This window comes from Lipophrys pholis (assembly GCF_963383615.2).
Source record: "Lipophrys pholis genome assembly, chromosome: 8".
Lineage (NCBI taxonomy): Eukaryota > Metazoa > Chordata > Actinopteri > Blenniiformes > Blenniidae > Lipophrys > Lipophrys pholis.
In genome coordinates, this window is record NC_137630.1 from 11162122 (window position 1) to 11183235 (window position 21114).

A 21114-nucleotide genomic window follows, 5' to 3' on the forward strand; every position below is an offset into this window, starting at 1 on the left:
CAAGAAAGTTTGAGACATAAATGTCTGAAAAGTGAAGTCAAACTTCCAGATTTTTTCTTTTTTACTTTATTCGACGGCATTATGACAAATAAATAAAATAAGTGTTCTTCACTTGAAGTACTTTGAAATGAGAGCTAATTAAAATATAAAAAAATCATTAGGTATTTTATAGTCATTGACAGATTTATTTTTACTTGGTGAGGGGGAGTTGTCTGGGGGCGGGCATACCTCTGCTGTCAATCATAAAGCAGCACCGCTCTCATTGGATGGACGTTCAGACCGGCGCGTCTCAAACGACGTCACCACGCACTCTTCCGACCTGTCCTTGAAGCTACAACAGGCAAGATGGTCGCGTACTGGAGACAAGCAGGCCTCAGGTAAGAAAATGACACAAAATACATACGTACAGAGACGAATTTCAGGGAAACCTTTACTTAATGAAAGCAATTTGAAGCATTGATTAAATGTTCCTGGAATGCATTCGTGAATTCTTGTATTTACGTCGGAACCAGAGCTGAGTGCTCCTCCTACTATAGTTGACGTTAGCTCTTCTGCGCAAGCCTTTAATGTGCTGCTCGAGACACGCTAACTGTTTACTACATAACCCTAACCTCTTATGGTTAATGCGCTGTTCGTCACCAGAGAACTGTGCATGCTTCAGCCCACACTTGTCATTGTAACGTCCCCTTTAGCATGCGGCTAACGGTGTGTCCTCTCCGCAGCTACATCCGCTTCTCAGCCATCTGCGCCAGCGTGGTGCGCGCGGCGCTCAAGCCGCCGTTCAAAGCGGAGGCGCTGAAGGCCGCAGAGGCCAATGTCAGAGTGTTCAAACCCAAAACCGCATGTAAGTTCACACACTTACTCTGTCCTCACTGACACATATCTTATTCAAGGAGCACGAGGTTCTGGTAGAGAGGAGGGGATGACATTGAGTGGTCAGAGTTTAATGTCAGCCTCAAACTGGGCTTTACTTGGTTGTTTATTACTATTAAACTGAGTGTGATGCTGTTGTTGAGGGGAATCAAGCTGCAATCAAGTATATGAATTTATTAAAGACAAGTTTTAACCAAGTCAGTAGAACTTACCTGTAAAATAAAACAAATGTTTGTCGAATCTAAAGAAACCAAGGTAAGATTCTAAAGGAATAGCCAAAGTCCTGCCAGTGTTTGTCTCATCTTAAACACATCAGATTGAATATATCAGACTTTCCACCCATGTTGATGATGATGCATTCATTAGATTCCGCTGTGTATGAGCAGTGAGCAATTGAAATTATGCAGCTCTCGAAAATGACATTGGGCATCGCTGGCTCACAGTACATTTTTCCATACGATTTAAAATGTAAGACATAACACAAAATACCACTAAATTAGCAGTAAAAAACAAACTTAAATACCACAAAACAAGTGAAATTGGATAAATCCCTGATGCTGGGTGAAAAGCCAGTGGGTAAAGGTTTTAAGATTTATTATGGTTGTTTAAATCTGTGCTGACTTATTGTGAATCCCATTGTACATTCTCTGAATGGAAATAATTTAAAGAAACAGTTATGGAGGTGATCGTAATATGGTGTTTTTTTTTTACTCTGCACAGAAATAAAATCTTCAAATGACACAATCGTGTGCAAAGTTTGTTTATCCCAAGACAAGTTTCTTATTAGTTTGTCTAATTTCTAAAAGCAAATACAGCTTTCAGACAGACTGTCCTATAATTACATGGAGACTCCTGTGACCTTCATGAGGGACGTGGATGTTTACTTCACGTGTTGGACGCATCATTTGTTCTCTCCACCATCAGGCTGTTTCCAGAGGATTCATGTTTGTCCCTGTGCTTCTCTTAATCCTGCAGGAGCTGACGCTATGATGTAGATAGTTTCCTGTGGTTGTGACTTCCCACCATCGTCCTGTCCTGCTCAACATGAAGAAGGGAAAAAAACTAAACATGGATAACATCGAGATGATCAGTTAAGCGACTGGGGACCTGAATGAAACTCCATTTTCCCTTTTATTTGTAATTTAAATTGTATTAAAGATGGAGATGAAATGAACGGCTGTTGGCTTCTTTCCTTAGACTTCAGCACAACATAAAGATGCACCTAAACATGTGTTGTCGAACATTTTATTTTGATATAAATGCATTGATGCAGTGGTTGTGTACAGAGCCTGAAACATTGTATTTACAGAGGTATGAGTGTGTTGATCCATGAGTACATCTGTCCTTTAGTAATCCCAAGTCTGAAAGTGGACTGTTGTGTAAACACTGCAACAGTATAAACAATAACCAGAACCATTAGACATGCACTGTCCAGCGTGCTGGAAACTGAGCAAAAAACATTAAATCACAGATGATGGGGCCTTTTACTTAAACTGAGCTTCAAAGTGGGGAAATGTCCTAAAATGTACCATCTCATATGTGACACAAGAAGTGTATGCAAAGTTTGAGTTTATTCAGTAAACTGACAAATCAAAGAAAGTCCCTTATTTATCTGAAATTGCAATCTGTCCTTAATCAGTGTTTTTGATGGCATGAAGGGTTGAGTTATATATCTTTAAATAATTGACTTTACACAAGGGACAAATTAATTTAAAATCCCCTGCTTCCACTGTCAGAGATCAAGCTTAAGATAAAAAAAAAAAAAGGACCATCCTTAAGAGCGCTTCAGCAAAGTTCATGATTATAATGCATTCATTTTGTAATTGTAGGCCTCTTTTGTGCTCTTATAAATCCATTTTAATCCTTATAGTTTCATATCAACACCCTCATAACACCTGATGTGCTTGTTGCAAAGTCCTAGCTGTCCTTCTTTTCTCTGGTCATCTTGATCATAGTCTCTGGAGATCGGTAGAGGAAGATGAGTTTATCAAACAGGGTCTCCTCCAGCTCCATCTCTCCCGTCTCCCGGACCACAAAGATGTCCGTGCACAGCTTCAGGACTCTGTCTACGCACGGCAGCTCCTCGAACATGATGGACCTGGAAATCCCGTTGAAGAATTCCCTGACGAACTTCCCAATGACCAGGACCACTGACATGTACAGGCCTACGATGCTGCGGAGAAGATGGCAAACAAGGTTTATTACCACAGTCTCCTGTAGTGAGACGTTACCGGTCAATCTGACGGTTTTCTGAAGTTAATTTAATTGAGATCACCAAACTACAAGGCTGTCAGTCTAAAGAATTAGATCACATGGTAAGGAGGGTCATTTCAAATGCTAAACTATATGAGTTTGACTTTTAGAACATGTCTGACATAAACTGAAAAGAATCATTACAATGTGAACACTTTTGACCAAAATTTAAAAATGCCCTAAAGTCTGAACCCATAGGAGATGTTTGTACCTACCCATGTCCAGCCAGGAAGCCCAGACTGGAGGGGCTGACCTTATCACTGAAGATCACGATCTCTATGCTGCGACACTTGTGCTCGGACACAGTAAGAACTGGGGAGCACTCCTCCACCACCCACCACTGGCCTGCCTCCTTCTCTGGCGTGCTGTTGACCTGCTGAAGTTTAATTGAAAGCGGTCTGAAGAAAGACAGCTGGCGAAGTTCTGGACGGTCCTCTGAAGGAAGACATGGAGAAGTTAACAGCTAATAAAAAAAGAAAACAGCTGTAATGTAGTCAAAATAAATGTAGTGAATGCACAACTAACCAACTTTCATCCGGGTTGCCATCTTGGATTCTGATCCTTTGGGGCCTCTGAGGAACTTTGGCAGCACAGAATCAATAATCCTTGAGGACAGAAAAACATTGGATGCATGTTAATTCACAGTAACACTGCTGCACTCTGAAGATGGTGGTGGTGTTATTTTCTCCAGTTCAGATCAGTAAGTTGTACATTCATTTACTGAAGTTGCCTCTGATCTACGGACAAAGTATGAAAACACACAGGGAGACTCATCCAATGTATTAATAATGTAACAGTGTGTTCAAACCGATGTTTGAACAGCCTCAGCATCTTGGTGGCAGGAAGACTGTCTCACAGCTCTTGTAGGTCTGACTGTGAAATGAAAACGGGCTGTTGACTGAGACTCACACAGGTTTGCTGCTGTTTCCTTTAAGCATGTGAACGATCTCTTCCCTCAGGGCTTTGTCATCAAACTTGACAGTGTGTTCTCCCACCGTCTCCACGTTCATTGATATGGACGCGTTCCTGAGGAGGGCGGAAGGGAAAAGATAGAAACACACAAATGTTTTTTTTCAATACTTTGTACCGGTACATTCAAATTGATTCGTGAGATCCACTAAATCATATCAGAGTTAACACTCAGTGTTTCTTTGAGAATAGTGGCAATGAGCAGGACTCAATTCTCTACATACACAGATGTATGCAGAAAGCTCATATCTATTAGTCCATCCCATATTTACTACTTACATTCCTTCAAACACAGTGAGACTGACCTGAGCAGCGACCAGCGCATGGTTATATATATGTGAGAGGAGTTGCTGAGCTCCTGTATCATGGCCGCTCGACTGGCCGGGCTGATGCTCCACAGCAGACTGGCATCACTCTTGATCTTTGCAACAATAATGTCCTCTGCCTCGTAGTTCATTATGAACTGCATAGCAGACTGGGAGATGGAGAGAGAATGGGGTTAGCAGTTTTTATAAGCCAATGTTGTATTACACACAAAAAACACAACTGATGCAATGATATATTTTACTTTAAGACACGTTTGACGCCACAATTTGTGAGGATCATACATCTTTATCAGCACATGCTGAGCCAATTTCAATATTTTAACATCATTTAATAAGAGAAGTGAGTCCAAACACCAGCTCTGAAATAATCAAATCTTTATGTCTATGATTGCTTCAATTCCGTTCATTTTCATCCTGTGATGATACACAAGTTTGGTACATGAAGGAAAGTTATAAGTCTGTTTTTGAAAATTTTACACATTTTAAATGATCTAGTATTACCAATATGAAAAAAAATAGAATAAAGCTGCACAACACATGTAAATATGTAAGTATGATGTAAATACATTTTTTAAAAGTAATTTCTATACATCTATAACATTATGATATAAGCAATATCCATACATCTATTATAATATGATGTATTCCATAGAATTTGTAGGATAGTCATAAATAAGCCCTATTTTTCCTTCTTGGTCTTTAAAAGTGAACAGTATTTTGTTGGTGTTTGTACTTTATATGTGTTGTTGAACTATGACCAGAAATAAGCCATTCATTCATTCATTCATTCATTCATTCATTCATTCATTCATTCGAAGCGTCAGCTAGTAGTGTGTGTGTTTGTGACAACTGGGTGAGAGGTGGTGAGTTACAATAGCTCCCCCTTGTGGTCATAATTACCATCCCTGTTTAGTCATTTCTTCCACTTACTGAGAAGTTTGGGTATTATTTATTACTTATAGATATCGGTGTTGATTATTGCCACATATCTAACAGTAGGTGGTTTTGTTGTGTTTCCAGTAATAAATGCGACTCTCACTGGATGGGTGGCATAAACTTTGGTGAGTCTGTTGAATCCAGCTTCTGTGTATGAAACCAGGTTCTGCTCCTGAGCGGTCATGGTGAACAAAGGCTGTGAACGAAACACAGGACGAATGCATTATGGAGATGATCAACCAAAGATCGGTCACCAAACCCTGATGAAACTCCAGGGAAATTGTTGCTGGTAAAAGATTATTGTGGTGTTCTCATATCTGTCCTGACCTCATATCCTGCGATGCTGAGCTGGATGGAAACATCCACAGGAGGATTAGTGATGCCAGCTGCTGACATGACCAGTGACATGAAGAGAAGCGGGAACCAGATGATGCCGATGAGAGCGAAGATGATAAATCCTCCCATCCCATATTTCACCACCTTCTTCTTCTTCTGGCCCGGAGTGTGGGGGTATTTCTGTAAGATTTACACATCAAGACTTGTATCTCTCTCAGCACATAAATATACCAGGTTGATGTTTCCTTTAATTCCCATCAAATCAATGTGATGCCTGTTACGTCTATCACAGTTTATTAAATCAACCCATACAAATCCAGCAGAACACTTGGGCCCGGTCTACTAGAGGACTGTGGGCACAACAGCAGCAGACGTGATGTTATGCACTCTCACTGGGGAGGCTGAGCAGCAAGATACACTGAGGATCCAGTCTGACAACATCAACGTCGTGTCTCCCTGATCACAGATCGACATCTGAAAACTGTTGCATTGTTCACGATTGTGTTTTATAATTGGTTTAACAAGAGGAACGAATCAGCTCAGCATTCTGCAGAGATATGCTTGTTAAAATATTATTGTTTCGCGATGGGAGACATTTTCTCATCTGGCTCACCACCGCTTTAGTAAAAGATATTTTCTGTGAGTCTATGACGATTCATCTCCTTTTTTTCCTCCTCTCAAATTCAGATTTATTTGCTGCAAAGCTCCAATGTGATTGATAACGTCCTCCACCAATTACTGTATTCAGTACTTCTTGATGGAACCTCTAAGATACCTAATGTCTGTCACACACTCTCACTTACTTTCTCAGACTCTCTCCAGCACTTCAGGATGAAAATGTTAGCGTAGATATCTTCCACACAAATCCAGCTGGAGAGAGAGAGAGTGGTGTCGGTCCAAACCCAGTCCATGACCGCCCTCAGCTCCGTCAGGAAGGGAACCATCCGAAAACTGGGAGACAGAAAATTAAAGTTGCAAGTCTCCACTTGAACAAGAGAAAGAAACGTGTCTTCTATTTTCAATAAAAGCAATGACGGTTGTCACACCCTTGGAAGAGGAAGAGGTTCAGGTAGTTGTAGTTTTTGGTGAGGAAGTTGCCCAAGATGCGGTTTGGGTAGCCACATTTGATCTGGTAGGCAGATAGGCCAAAGTAGATGCACTTTACAAAGTACCACAGCTGAGCGACTGGGTTCCTGTTGAACCTCCTGAAGAAACACAGACAGAGGACGTGTCAGATATTATGCCTTCACTTATTTTTATGCATGGCTGTTATTTTTTTTAAATATATGAAGACAATGAAGGTTACAAACAGCAGCTTAAACAACTGGATCATGAAGGTTTGTGAAAGTTAGCTTTTTAAGTCGATATATTTGAAGTTGGAAACATTGCATCTCAGTGTTGTCTGTTTCTTCTCTATGACAAAGTCTTTTTTTTAAAGCATTTATCCTGAGATATTCTCAAAAATGTTGACTATCTTCTGATATTTCTGTTATTTGCACTTAAAGATTCAGCAAATAATAATTAATAAATAATTCATATAGTTACTTTTGAGGTAGTTTTTTTTTTGCACACAAGGGTTCAGCGCAGCTGACACTCAGTGTGTTTATGTTGCTGGAGCAACACTAGATGTCAAGTGGTGTCCATTTCCCAGTATAATCTTTTTTGTGTCTTTTTCACGTTAAGTAATTTAATAACATCATTTCTGTGTAATTCAGAAGATCTTGTGATGTAAATATTTGATCCGTTTGTTACCTCCATTAGATCAGGGGTGTCAAACAAGAGGCTGCTGTCCGGCCCATCAAACAACCAAGCAAATTGTAAAAATTGCAAAAATAAATAAAAGCCCACTGATTTACAAACACAGTTTTCTTAAGAGCAGCAGACAAATTGCAACACTGAGACCAGAGCTGAGATTTCAGTGGTGCTTTCATGAAAGCTGGCCACCTCACTGCGAGTAAAAGAAGCACAAGCCTCAAAGTCATAGAGTTGGAATGAGTTTATAAAGTGATGCATGGAAAAAGATGAAAAATGCAACAGTTATATGAGATGTTTTGTTCACCTTTTCTATTTTGCACCAAAAAGTATCATTAAAATTGACTTAATGTTGAGATTGTTATCTGTTGTACTAATTGTTTGGATTAAAGAATGTACAGTCTACACCACAGCAAAGAAAACCTTTTGAATGTAAATTTACAGGTTATTATGTCACCATTTTACTGATTGAGGCCACTTAAGAGGAACCTGGGCTGAATGTGTCCCCTGAACTCAAATGAGTTTGTCACCCCTGCATTAGACGAACCCGAGTTTGTTGCATGGAGTAATTTCAAGTTTCAACTTTGTGTAGAAGAAGCCATAAAAGAGGAAAAACTTGCAAAAAATCATCCCTTTCTAAAAATTGTCTACAAGGTCGAACAATGTAAAATGACATTGAAGCTGAATGATGCGTGATGTGATGTAATAAGACTGTCAAGGTACTTGGAGGAAGGTACAGGAATAAAACTCCTGATCTGACCTCTCGGTGACACCGGGCAGAATGAAGAACATCCAGAAGTGTATGCCGAACACCAGAACCACCTGAAAAACACACTTCCCCAGCAGAGACTTCTTCAGATACAGGGCACGGTCCACTATCATGGTACCAAACTGCATCAGCAGCATGACCAGAAAGGCCTCAGGAACCTGATCCTCCGACAGAGACTCTGTGATGTCAGCGGCTGCAGAGTATTTCTACGGGGAGATGAAAACCTCTGTGTCATTATGAGACAACGTACATGCATTTTAAAGTGTAAACAACATGTTGTGGCATACCCCAAAGGCCCAGTATCCATATATGGTGACAATGAAGTTGACCACGTCAATCAGAAACATGAGGGCGTACACGTCACACACAGGGCTGTAGTCTGGGTGGATGATGTCGTAGAAAAACTGTCGGATTGGCAAGTAGATGTGAAGGGCGCTGCAGAGGAATGAGAGAGTGTACTGTCACAATCAGAGCATCGGGTGGAAAAAAAAATACTATAAAAACGCAGCAGTCTGGACTTCATTATAAGCCAAAAAAACCCTCACACTTCTATGACAGCGGCTTTGATTTGCAGCATCCTCTCCTTGACCTGCTGTCTGATCCTCTGTTTCCTGGTCAGTGGCACCTTGTTACGCTGTCGTCTCTTTTTCTTGCTTTGCTCCTTCTTGGGCTTCACCTCTCCAGTAAACACAATGAGTGAAATGAAGAACGTCAGGGCGCCAGTGGAAAACATTTGAAGCATGAAAAGATTTGAAAACTCACCACTGGACTCTGTAGACTCGCCTTTTTTCTGTCTGCAGAATATGGAGGTGGTGGAGGCCTGGAAGGGGAGAAACTTCAGCTTCCGTGATGGTTTATCTTTACTGCCACTCTTGTCTGCTGAGGTCATCTTCTTCTTGTCCACTTTCCTCTTCATCTTTTTGAAGAAATCAGGCATCTCGACCTCCTTGTTGTCCCACAGCCCGTGGCACTGTGGAGGCGCACACACAGACGCTATCATGATCCTTTAGTTCAGCCCATTAAACACACAATGCTTTATAAAGACTGAGGAGGGACACTCCCCCCACAGTCCAAACACATGTATGTTTATTTAGCTGGGATGAGTTCTGTATTAAAAAACCTGGATTATGTTTAGACAGAAGACACTGAAAATGCAGAAAAAGACTCCGGAGGAGTTTGACGTCGTTACCTTGAGGATGGATCGGTGGAAGAACAGAGCAAGCAGCTGAATGAGGTCAAACAGGACGTAGCCATCTTTCTTCTCCACCCCGATGATGTTCGGCAAGGCGAAGGGCCGATCGGCATTGATGCCGCGGTAGGCAGAGGTGGTCCATGGGAAGAAACCGAACTGGAAGAAGTACTTCACCACAACAGTCAGCTGAGAAAAAAGAAAGAACAGGCAAATGAAAGCGTTACTCTACTAGCAGGCTTCATTCACAGTCTCATGAAGGATGTGAAGACATTTAATGTATGTTTTGGTAAATACAAAAAAATGTTTTGAATGATGAAGTTGCTTTTAAAAAACAAAACAAAAAAGCTCTTTGTTGTTAAGAGACTTGATAGATCTTTATTTAGCAAATGTCCTCTTTCCAGCAGTTTCCGTCATTAATGGTCAGAGTTGAACTACAACTATGTATACTTGTGTCAATTCACCTTTTTTACATCTTTAAAAGTCAAAGAAGTAATGAAAGCTACTGAAGTGCAACACTAATATTAAACATGAGTGATGCAAAATAGCTTTTGTTTGTTTTGTTTAAAGCATCACAAACATTCTTGTGATCGGAATCAGTGACATATAAATGCCTCCACATCTGCACACAGATCATAACTAATGTTACTGTAATAGTATGTTTGTCAGCATGGATACATCACCTTTTAATTAGTAATAACACGTATCAACAAGCTTCATTGCTTTGAGACTGAAATCTTTCTAAATGAAAAAAGGATGAAAACTCCATTCAAAAACTTGGATTTTTAAAACAAATACAATGAGGTATTTTAGAAATAATATGTATCTTTTTTAAAACAACCACAATTTGAAGTGATATTTAAACTTTTTGATCTGTGTTTTTGTAGCTAATATGTTTAATCATAAAATCCACAACTCATATCTAATATTTGCTTGCAAAGTAAATACGTAGTTTACTTTTTATATACGGTAACTTTATTTTTCACCTTAGAATTGTGGCTTGGACGAAGATATTTCATACATATAAACTAAATGAAGTGCTTTAGAATGATAATGCATTTAAACAATTAAAATGTTCAGTGCATCTTACATTTACCCATAAAAACCTGGGATCAGCTCTCAGTTGTGATTCTATTTTCTACTCATATGCTGGTTTTTCATTTTCATTGTGACCCGAAGCTCTCATTTAAATGATTCTTATTAAAACCCACATTGACAGATTATTTCAGGCACAGTGTGAAGCATACAATAGCGTACCTCTGTGTAGATGATCGCTGTCATCCAGAAGCGTTTGGTCGGCCGGGGCACAGACAGCATGGCCCACAGGAATATGAGAATGGGCAGGATGAGGGAGAGGAAGGAAGCCGACACTATGTGGTTGAGGATGATGACAAAGTAGCACAGCATCTCAGACTTGGACACCATGGTGTTGTAGAGGGCAAACAGCAGCTTCAGCGGCCTCGGCAACGTGGTGAAAAATTTGTCGGACTCAAAGATCTCCTCATTTTCAAACATACTGCAGAGGGGACCAATAGGGGGAAGAGAGGTGGAGCGTGAGTGATAATGTGATGAGTCGGCATCTTGCATCAAATTTTGACTGTCATGCGTCTTGTTTCGACTAACTTGTTGAGCAGCAGCTCGCTGGCGGTCAGGTTTCTCGTTTCCTGACTCAAAGGGCGGGGAGACTCTGGCAGATCGAGACTTTTGTCACTATCGCTCTCCCTGAGCTCAAGCGCCTGGCATTCTGGGTAATCAACACGCTCCTGCTCTTCTCTCCAGTGTGATTCCTCATCCAGCTCGTCCTTCTCCACCTCCGGATGCTCTTGTTGTTCTTCCTGCGCCACTTCATTCAGTTCATACTCATACTTTCTCCCACCGTCTGTGTCCTTCTCTTCTTCCTCCTCCTTTCCTTCACAGACTTCTTGTTTAAATTCACAGCTTTGGGAAGACAATACAGTCAAAGACGCAAGAAAAGACTCAAAAATTGAGCTGAGAAAATATGTGAAAATGTTGATTTTAGATGTGACAATACAGATTTCACAGAGACAGCCTGATGGACTGGCTTATATCGCATTATTCATAAATGAAGCATTTACAAGGCAACATTGAAAGGAGTCAGTGGGGTTGGTAAAAGGTAGTGTTGTGGTTTGTTAAGACAGTGCTGCAGTGGACGAAACGGTGTTACTAGAGGTTCCTATATGTCCATTTGTGAAAACAAAACAGAAACAGAAATTCAGATGTTGGGGGAACAAACTAATGTGTCTTGAGTTAGTCTGCGCAATAGAAGAATCCGATAATAGTTTGAAACGTGTTACACTGTTAGGGAGTGGTCACTGGTCAGCAGGTGAAAACACCATCACAATAATACCCCCAGGTCCAAATGTTGTTATGGAATTTCTGAACGTTTTCTTTTTGTCGGCAAATTTGCTTCCCCGTTTTGATCCAATGAAGTGAACACAAATTAACAAGACAATATTGCTTTTTTTTTCTCTTCTTTCTCTCTTTTAGCTTGGATCCAGGCCAGGGAGCTACAAAACAAGTGTGACGAGTAATACAAAAATGTTAACTTTCTTTTTCTAAATGATTAATTAACTTCAAAGGGAAAAAAGGTCAGGTGGTTTTCTATTTGTATTTCCTGAAAAGTTGGTCACAATCCCAAATATTTCTTGTTTTATATATCATACATAGTTTCTACTTAAATTCCACTGTAAAATTTAATACTGTCCCATAATATCAAACAATATTGGTTAAAAAAAAGATGAATATGACTTTTTGGATGAATTAGGTGCATGTTTGGAAATTAACATACTGTAAGCTGCTCAAGTATTATGTGCACTTTACACTTTATGTTATAAAGTGTGAATAACTAAGAGTCGACTGCCTCTTACACTCACCTTGGTGAAAGTCCATCGTTCTCAAAAGGCGACATGTCGATGTTGGCCTCCTTGAGGAGTTTCCGTCTGAGTTGGTTTGCAGCTGGAGAGAAACCTGGAGGCTCATCCAGCTCGTCCTGCGTGGGCTGCCGGGAGCCCAGCAAGGTCTCATCCGTCATACAGCTGCAGGTGAGAGCAGAGCAGCACTCACTCATTATGAATGCTTGGCTTTTAGGTTTCTGCCATGTGCTCAGCGTGGAGCAGTTTAACGTTACTCCATTAACAGCCAGTAACCTGCCTGGAAACGCTGCTGCCCCATGACACTTTGGAGGCCTGATTCTTCAGCTTGGCGTAGGCTTGGCGTGAAGAGGAGGCATCAGGGGGAGACGGGGGAGGATGCAGGGATTCATTTAAGTCGTCCTGAGAGGACAGTGTGTTTTGACGGGACATCCAGCTTTCGTAAAACTGCTTCACGCTCTCCTGACTGACTTCTTTGCCCTGAAGAGGGAGAAAGAAGGAACAAAAGGTAACCCACCTAAAGATAGAAAGAATTATGGCTGGAAAATCATCACGTGTTCTGTATATTTATGTCTAACTTTCAAGAACTATGTCTACAATATCATCTGTTTGGTAGGCTATTCATAATGTTGTAGATAAAGTGCATAGAGCAAAATTTGAAGAATTTATTATATCATTTAACATTTGATTCAGACAGAGCAGGTTCAAATGAGAGGATTCAGACATTTATTTTTTTCAGTCAGACATTAGTAAAATGGCCATTTTTGTGAATAAGATAACTTAGAGCTCTAAATGATGATTACTTTACTGGTGTCTGTTTTTCAAATGCAAAAGTGACAAATTGTATGAAAATGTGGACAAGGCCTGCTGGCAAAACAGTAAATGTAAATAGTAAATAGCATGAACAACACTTACACACTGTATAGTAGAGAAAGACAAACAACAAAATGCTTCTAATAAACTGAGTAAAACATGGGACAGAGGACATGACGAAATGAAAGCAAATGAAGAACCTCAGAGAGTTAGGAAAGTGAAGAAATGTTCTCCTGATGGGCAACATCAGCGCTCCATAGTGTGTAACAACAGTAGTTTTGTCATGTCTTCAGCTCACCTTCTTCAGCTGCTGGTTGAGCAGCGCGCGTTCAAAGAGCAGCACTTTAGAAATGTCCAGGCTTTCTTTGCAGAAGGAGTTCAGACCCTGCGTCAAGTCGTCCAGGAGAGACTGAACAAACACCCAGCTGAACTTTATCGTGTTAATGACGCGGTGTAGGATGTTTTCTGTAAGAAATAAAGTCATTCGGGTCACCATACTATTTTTGAATTTCTGTGTTTTCCTCTTCTATTTCTATTTTCACTGTAAATATGGACCATTTTCCTTGTGTGTCCTGCTTGATCCCGTCTTTTTTTTTGTAATTTCCCGTCCCTTCATTTCCATTTGAAGTTAATTGATAACTCTAACATCTGTTAGTGTAAAAGTGAGTGTGTGAGACTGTCTGTCTCTGTCTCTGGTCATGTGCAACCCTGAGTTGAACAAAGAGGTAAAGAAGGTGCGTGCATGTCCCTCTGTTCTTGCTGATGAAGTCCCTGCAGGTGATTCCTTCTTTCTCATAGATAACTAAGTTTTAAAGTCTGTGTATCACACTTTCTTCTTGCTGGTTTGTCCGTTGCTCTTTGTTTTCCATTCGTCTTCCCAAGTTGCCATACCACTGTAAACTTTGTTCATGGAATCACCTGTAAGCTACATGGTGATGGTGGTAGAGTGGTTTTCACTTTCACCTCAGTGTAAGAACATCCAGATCAATTCTGAGCTTTTGAAGGCCTTACTGTGTGAAGTCTGCATGCTCTCTTTGTGTATGTGTGGGTATTTTTTTTGATTGGTAAAATCTGCCCTCTCCTTGCTTTTCAGCCAGTCCTTTGTTTTTCTGCTTTTGTTGCTGCTCCTGTTTTGTGTCCAGTCGTTTGTTTCTATTAAATTATAAGTGAAGCTTTTTTCTCGCTTGTTTGTACAGCAACCCAACCAACGTTATCAAAACTTTTCAACATTCCCATTGATTAGAAGTCTACTCTCAGATGTGTTGGGATTCAGTGATTCATTGTGCCTCTGTGATGTTATACCTTTTCCCTCCTCTTCTGTCTCTTCCTCCGCCACCGTGCTTTCATCCAGCTCGTCCTCACTGGAGTCTTCTCGATCAATTCCTGAAAACCAGATGCCAAATTTAAAGACCTTCTTTCTCAATAACTACGGTCCAGATTATTTTTAAATTTCAAGCCTGGATCCCGTTGCCACAGTGCTTGGATGAACCTGATCTATGTCCCCTGAACAGTTTGCTGAACTCCAACATAAGAAACAGATAAATCTGTCCAGACTTCTATTGGCTTGTCAGAAAAATCAACTCTGTCAGCCAGTCTTTAGTACCTCTCTACTTTATTACTTGCAAACATAGTTGACATTATACTTAAAATATGCTTTGAAATGATTAAATCTACACACAGTGGTTAGTTTGACACCATGAAGCCTCTTGGCAGTCATGTGACCTGCCAGCATGGCAGTAGTGAAGTCAGTAAAATGTTTTTGTCTAAGTTTCCCAAGTTGTCTGATGTCTTCTGTGTGTTACTGTGAACTTCACCGACCATCCCTGGTAGGACCAGAGGAGGCAGTGCTGCAACACAATCAATAAAACAAACAAAAAAAAAAAAAGAGAGGGCAAGAAACAGTCAACATAAGGAGAGAAAAATGCATCAACAGATGGTCCTGTTAGTAGAGGGTGTGCAGAGAGAGCGACATGCTGAATTTAGAAGAGAGTGAAATGAGAGGAAGTTCTACTAGTAAAGGTAGAAAGGAAGTTTTGCAGCATTTTGGTGATTAGAAATCCTCTTCAACATGCCGCTTTCTCACCCTGCTGTCTCTGCAGCTCCTTCTTCGCCCTCTTCTTCTCTTCTTTCTTCAGTTTTTTCTTCTCCTTTTTCAGGTCCTTCAGAGCCGTCTTGGAGCTGGTGGCCCAGGCGTCGTAAGCCAACTGGGAGAATCAAGGCACAAGTTCATTCATCTTAAAAACCCAGTCTTCATATTTCTCAGGGACGATAAAGTTGATCATGTTATTCTGACTCTCACTTGGAAAGCAGATTTCTTTGGAGGAGCTTTCTCCTCCTCACTCTTCTCTGGAGCTTCCTCCTCTTCGTCCTCGCTGTCGCTGTCAAACAGGTGGTAACCGCAGTTGTTTTCCACTATGTTAAAGTGAAAAATACATCAGAATGTCTCCAGCATGAGCTCATTGATCACAGGGTTATATTGGTGATTGACTGTCGACTACACAACCAAAGATGAGAACCTCTCCCAGGATAGAAGAAATGAAAGAAAAGACCAACTCAGATCCTACATTTCAAAATTACTTTCTTGTTCCCTATGTAGTCTTGTTGTAATCTTGCTTTGTTAGGCTTTATCTCCAGTTGACATTCTGCCATGGTGCTGCTCACCTCCAGGCTTGGACACCCAAGGCTTCCACCATTTCCCTGCATCTCTCTTTGCCTTTTCGTCATCATCTGAAGAAGAATGGTCCGTTTCCTTTATTCGTTATTGAGTGTTGCTTCATGATTTCATATTAGAAACAAATTGACTGTTACCTTGTGTCACCGGCTCCTTATCAGGAGGAGGTTTGTCTTTGTCTGCAGGTCGACTCCTCTGTTTGGATTTTATTTTCTCCATCCTGGAAGAAAGTGGAGGAAAATGTGACTTTGTTAGTTGTAGTTTATATAAATGGAAAGATAAAATAAGTGATATACTGCTATCCTTTCTTACTGTTTTTTCAGTGCCTCTACAGATTTCTTCTCCATCTCCAGCCTGGCTGCAATCTGTTTCTTTACTCTGGCCTCAAACAGCTCAGCACCCCTTCATCATGGTGGAAACAGAGAGAAATGAATGTGAACTTCCAATTCTTTGTTATTCAGCATGGTCTGGTCATAAACAGGAGGCTGCAGCACAGACCTGGAAGCTAATATCTTAGAGGACTTAAGATCAGACACTACATATAGGAAGTAGTAGCTGAGGAAAACTCTCCTCTGTGCCAGGAGGACGGTGAAACATATGGCATCCCAGACGATGCCCGCCTCACCCTCCGGCAGCTCACACTGCTCGTCAGGATCCGCTGAAAACACACGAGAGAGGAAACATATTCAGCCATGCTATCATGGAGCTACACGGTGGCGTATTGTTCTGCATTCCACCAGTTTAGGAACAACTGCTCTAAAGGTATATCAACACGTTAGAAACATTCTGCAGTTTTCCCTTAAATCTATTTTATGCATACAAAACATGCTCATGTAAGGATAGAAAGCCAAAACCGGGACAAGAGACCAACCAGGAGTCTTAATTAATAGCCATTTATCCAGCTTTGAAGCCACACATGATAGCAGCAACATTTGTCCAATAGGAAATACACAAATCATCGGCTGTCATGCAAACTATTTTCTGCATACATATATCACACATGCAAACATAGCAGAGGCAGCTGCAGACACTTACGGAAATCGTAACCTTTGATGGTGCAGAACATGCTGAAGGCCTGAATCAACCAGCAGCCGTTCTTCAACAGGCTGTCCAGGTACGCACAAGAACCCAGCTGAAAGAAAAGGCAGAGAGAGGCTATAATAAAGAACATGGAGCTGTGTCTCTTAAACGATCCTCTACTGATGTTTGTTTGGTTTATTTTTACTGTGCAGTGACTTACAGACAGCAGGTTTTTCATGGCGATCACGAAGCAGGTGTAGCCGATGAGCCAGTCCCACAGTCTCAGGATGTATCTGACCGGCTGCATCAGCACGCTGCCTCCAAACAGCATAAAGTAGAAACAGGCCACCAGGTAGCCCAGACAGAAGATATTGATCCGTGTGGTGCCGGTGATGAAAATGAGGCAGAGCACCAGCCAGAAGAAATAACTGAAGACAAACACCTTCATCATGTCGAGGTAGCACCTGCACAGGGAAAAATGGAGTGTAGAGATTTCAGGGTTAAATACTTCAGATTAGACAGCAACTCTTTACACTGTCAGATGTCAATGCTAAAGTTCTGTTTCAGAGTTGATGAGTGTTTTTAACTGTTCACTTAACTTTAAAGCAGAGCTATTTCTTAATCACTCACTGTCTTCCTCAGCACATATGAATAACTTGATAGCGTTCATTTTGTGTTTGTCTTAAATTCTTCCAGGTAAATTCTTGAACTTTGTGCTGAATATTAGCCATCAGGCTTTATTCTGATCTGCTCCAAACTTTGTACCACCTAAACAATTGATCATATCTACAAAATTAAAATTTATATCTTCAGCTTTTTGCCCGTTTATGCCATTATATTGGCCCCAAGACTTTGAGTTCAACTGTTAAATCCCAGATATGATTTCTAACATGAGTTTCTTTGTACCATCGAAAGAACACAGTGGTATTGAAGAATCACCATATATTGAAAGTTTAAGTTATCTTGGGAAAAGGGACAAAAACAATTAGTCTATTTCTTTTTTGACCACTCCCAAATATCACAATAAGTCCAGTCAATCTAGTAGTAAGAGGATTAAAAGCACAAGAACATGAAATATGTGGGAAGATTACCTGAGCTCACTGCATAAACCAGACATGCACGAGACACAATAACTAAATAATTTAATCTTCAGTGTTAGTGAAGGGGCTGGTAACGGAAAGAAAAAGAGATGTAAAGACCAAATATAATGTCTCCGACCTGCAGTGAAGAAAGTTGTCAACAGGTATGAACTGATTGAAGGAAGACGGATCCAAACTGCGGCTGATTTCGACGTTGTCTCCAGCCAACAGTCGCACAGCCGCTCGGTTCTCCTCCTCAAACACTTGCCACTGAAGAGACGAGCAGAGCAACAGCAGGTGGTCATCTGCAGAGAGCATGGTAGAGAGAGTCAACAGAGGAGGGTGTGAGAGGAGATACAGATGAGGAGGGGATTCATCTTTTTGGGGAAACAAACTTACAGAATATGAATAAAGGATTGGGTGTCATGGCAAAGTCAGGCAGATAGAACCATTTAATAACGTTAGATGTCAGAGGCTTGAAGGCGGTTCTCCAGGGGTAATCTGCCAAGAGAAAATAGAACAGACGAGCATACTTGTAAACAGAAAACCTCTAACTTTAATGGTCTTACCATAGTATGCGTGTTTGTTTTTTTAAGCAGTGCACAGATATGATAAAGATGCAATAATTTATTTGAAGTTCTATACCAACACAGAAAGCAGGAGGGATGCCGATGCAGAGCAGATACTGCAGCACCATCAGGCCCGCTGTGAAACAGCAGTACTTAGGCCACACTTCTCCGATGGCCTTCCTACGACGCCGGAACAAAACTACCAGTAGGGCGCAGGAGTGAAGTAGTGCATAGAAATCCATCCTCTGGCCAATTACGTTGACCGCTACGATCAAACTGATCTGAAAAAAAGATTCACACGTGGTCAGACACTCGTAAACAAATTTGGACACAAACTTTTCTGTGTTTGAAAGGTACCTCAAGTCCAAATTTGTAGTAACCAAAGTTAATGAAGTATTTGATGCAGGGCAGGACCCCGTGGTCCAGGTGTGTCCTGGTGATGCCGTGGAAGATGATGCTGAAGGGCGGCGGCTTCAGGTCGTTACGCAGCCGGAAGTAGAGCTGGTGGCGGTGGACGGTTGCCTCGAACACCAGTAAAGCCAGTACCATGAGATGGTTCTACAGCACAGAACAGACTTTATAGTGAAGAAAACTGAACAAATGACAAACATCTCATAAAGAACTCATTCAACAATATGATACAGAAAATTGCAAAAGGTTCATAGTTGCAAAGGCAAAGCTACTAAATGTGATTTTCTGTTAGAAACTGGGAATCAGCCTGTCGCCGCACCCTGAGGCAGGGCAGGATCCGACCCTCACACTTGCGCAGCGCTCCACACCAGTAGACGGGATCGACAGGCTCAATGTAGAGGATCGACCTCCTGAGCAGCTCCACCAGGTTTCCCCTCAGTTCGACTCCATCTTCCAGGCCAGAGCTGTTAGTGGGCAGCAAGCCCTGAGAGACAAAACAGCCAAGTGTGAGCAAGTGGATGAAAAGTATGCTCATATTTAGGAAACAATAGATGGATGTATTGTTTGTGTAAATAAAAACTAAAAGGAGAGAAATGACACCATAGATTAGTTACAGTCTGTGTGATACAGAAAGAGTTAAACATACACACAGGTATAGAGTATAAAGTCTTTTAACCCATTAAAACTAAACAATCATATGGCAGAACTGCCAGATATTTAAAGATATTACAACCGCACAGCCATTAGATTGAAATGAAGTGAAGCTTCATGACACATGTCGAGTACTTCACATTAACCGAGCTCACCGCAGTGCAGTTGGAGGAATATTCGAGAGGTCTGATCACTTTGAGTTGGTAAAACATCTTGCACACCACCATGACACAGGCCCACACCGCAGAGATGCTGGAAGCCAGGGGTCGTAACCGCGGAAACGGGAGGGCAAACACCCACAGAACCAGGAACAGCAAGTTCATCAGGGACACCTGTCGAAGTGAAAGTCACAAAAACGATTGTTTTTCCCACATGTATACTGTACCAAGAGCAAGAATTCATTGAGTCATTATTAAAGAGGAGAAATTGCCCCATACTAGTTGATCAGCAACTATTTTCTCACTCAAACTTTTAAAAGGCTTAAGTCTGCATAGAGTAAATTTGATAAAAGACAATCACTTTCATCACAAATGGTTTACATAATGTGATCTTTTCTGCATGTGCACACTGATCCAACACTCCACCTCTTGCAGTGACACCCAGATGATGCCGGAAGACACAATTTTGAGGCTGTGGAGCTCCATCAGTCTCCAGCTCAGTTCCTGCAGCCTCCGAAGCCCCATCAGAGCCTGAATGAGCAGCAGGCTCGCCCGGTCCACGATCACGATCCACTTGTTCTCAGAACTGCTTTGCACTGTGTCTGTAAAGACACGTCAGAGAAGTGAGGACAGGAAATAAAGTGTCCTTTGAACAACAGGACAATGATCTATGATTGCAATCTTTTAAAAGAAATTAAGAACATTTGACTAATTTGGAAATAATTCAAAATTAAAACCTGTGCCAGAAAAACGCAACAAAATGTAAATGTTACACCTGAAAGTCATGACAGACACAAAAAAAGATTACAAGAGAGCTTATGTATTTTGGCTGTTGTTACCTTCTGTCCCCTCCTGCTCCTCGGCTCCTTTCTCTGAGGACGTCTGCAAGCCCACACTGTCCAGGGTCTCCTGACTTTTTGCATTTCCCTGCTGCTCCTTCACAAGCCTGTTGGTTGAGAATTTAGTGACTGATTCAGTGGCAGTATCACAAGTTGACATGCATCCAGACAGGATATATATATATATATATATATATATATATATATATATATATATATATATATATATATATATATATATATATATATATATATATATATATATATATATATATATATATATATATATATATATATATATATATATATATATATATATATATATATATAGATATAGATATATATATATATGTATATACCTTATTACCACCTCTAAATACTGTAAAATGCGTAACTCATCCATAGAAGGACATAATATTTTGAAAAAAGCAAAAAAGCATTGTATGTTACATAATAACAATCATTTATTGGTCACATATGCAGATAATGCACAACAAAGTTTTCCCTTTACGTTTTACCTATCCATATGGAGCGGGAAACCTTTTCGGACAAAGGACCTTGTTAGCAAAATTACAACCTTACCTTTTCTGGAGCTGTTCAATGTTTTCT

The 21114-nt window shown here is 40.8% G+C and overlaps 2 protein-coding genes across 2 annotated transcripts in view; one reads left to right on the forward strand and one right to left on the reverse strand.

Annotated features, from left to right (window-relative positions):
* The first annotated feature begins 293 nt into the window (after positions 1-293).
* atp5f1e (ATP synthase F1 subunit epsilon) lies at positions 294-2047 on the forward strand. The gene is made up of 3 exons (XM_080469987.1): positions 294-377; positions 723-844; positions 1849-2047. Coding segments are annotated over exons 1-3 (156 nt in total). The 5' UTR covers positions 294-345; the 3' UTR covers positions 1851-2047.
* Positions 2048-2790: 743 nt separating this feature from the next.
* Positions 2791-21114, reverse strand: part of LOC308113632 (piezo-type mechanosensitive ion channel component 2) — a gene marked incomplete at both ends in the record, with an annotated part of 31926 nt that continues 13602 nt past the window's right edge. Inside the window, 37 exon segments of the mRNA XM_080470026.1 lie at positions 2791-3046; positions 3342-3559; positions 3646-3648; positions 3650-3731; positions 4036-4152; positions 4401-4570; positions 5461-5553; positions 5685-5873; positions 6497-6644; positions 6740-6898; positions 8206-8420; positions 8502-8649; positions 8760-8892; positions 8977-9184; positions 9404-9592; positions 10661-10919; positions 11027-11341; positions 12298-12459; positions 12575-12774; positions 13406-13572; positions 14410-14490; positions 15191-15311; positions 15407-15519; positions 15769-15834; positions 15916-15998; positions 16091-16180; positions 16277-16436; positions 16814-16910; positions 17019-17262; positions 18017-18182; positions 18277-18378; positions 18523-18727; positions 18804-19004; positions 19177-19341; positions 19664-19840; positions 20093-20268; positions 20506-20612. Of these exon segments, the coding sequence (XP_080326152.1) occupies positions 2791-3046; positions 3342-3559; positions 3646-3648; positions 3650-3731; positions 4036-4152; positions 4401-4570; positions 5461-5553; positions 5685-5873; positions 6497-6644; positions 6740-6898; positions 8206-8420; positions 8502-8649; positions 8760-8892; positions 8977-9184; positions 9404-9592; positions 10661-10919; positions 11027-11341; positions 12298-12459; positions 12575-12774; positions 13406-13572; positions 14410-14490; positions 15191-15311; positions 15407-15519; positions 15769-15834; positions 15916-15998; positions 16091-16180; positions 16277-16436; positions 16814-16910; positions 17019-17262; positions 18017-18182; positions 18277-18378; positions 18523-18727; positions 18804-19004; positions 19177-19341; positions 19664-19840; positions 20093-20268; positions 20506-20612 (5785 nt within the window).

Coding starts and splice junctions, on each gene's coding strand:
- atp5f1e (XM_080469987.1), top strand. CDS start 346: ATGGTCGCGTACTGGAGACAAGCAGGCCTCAG. Junction 378..722: donor TGGAGACAAGCAGGCCTCAG/GTAAGAAAATGA, acceptor TCCTCTCCGCAG/CTACATCCGCTTCTCAGCCA.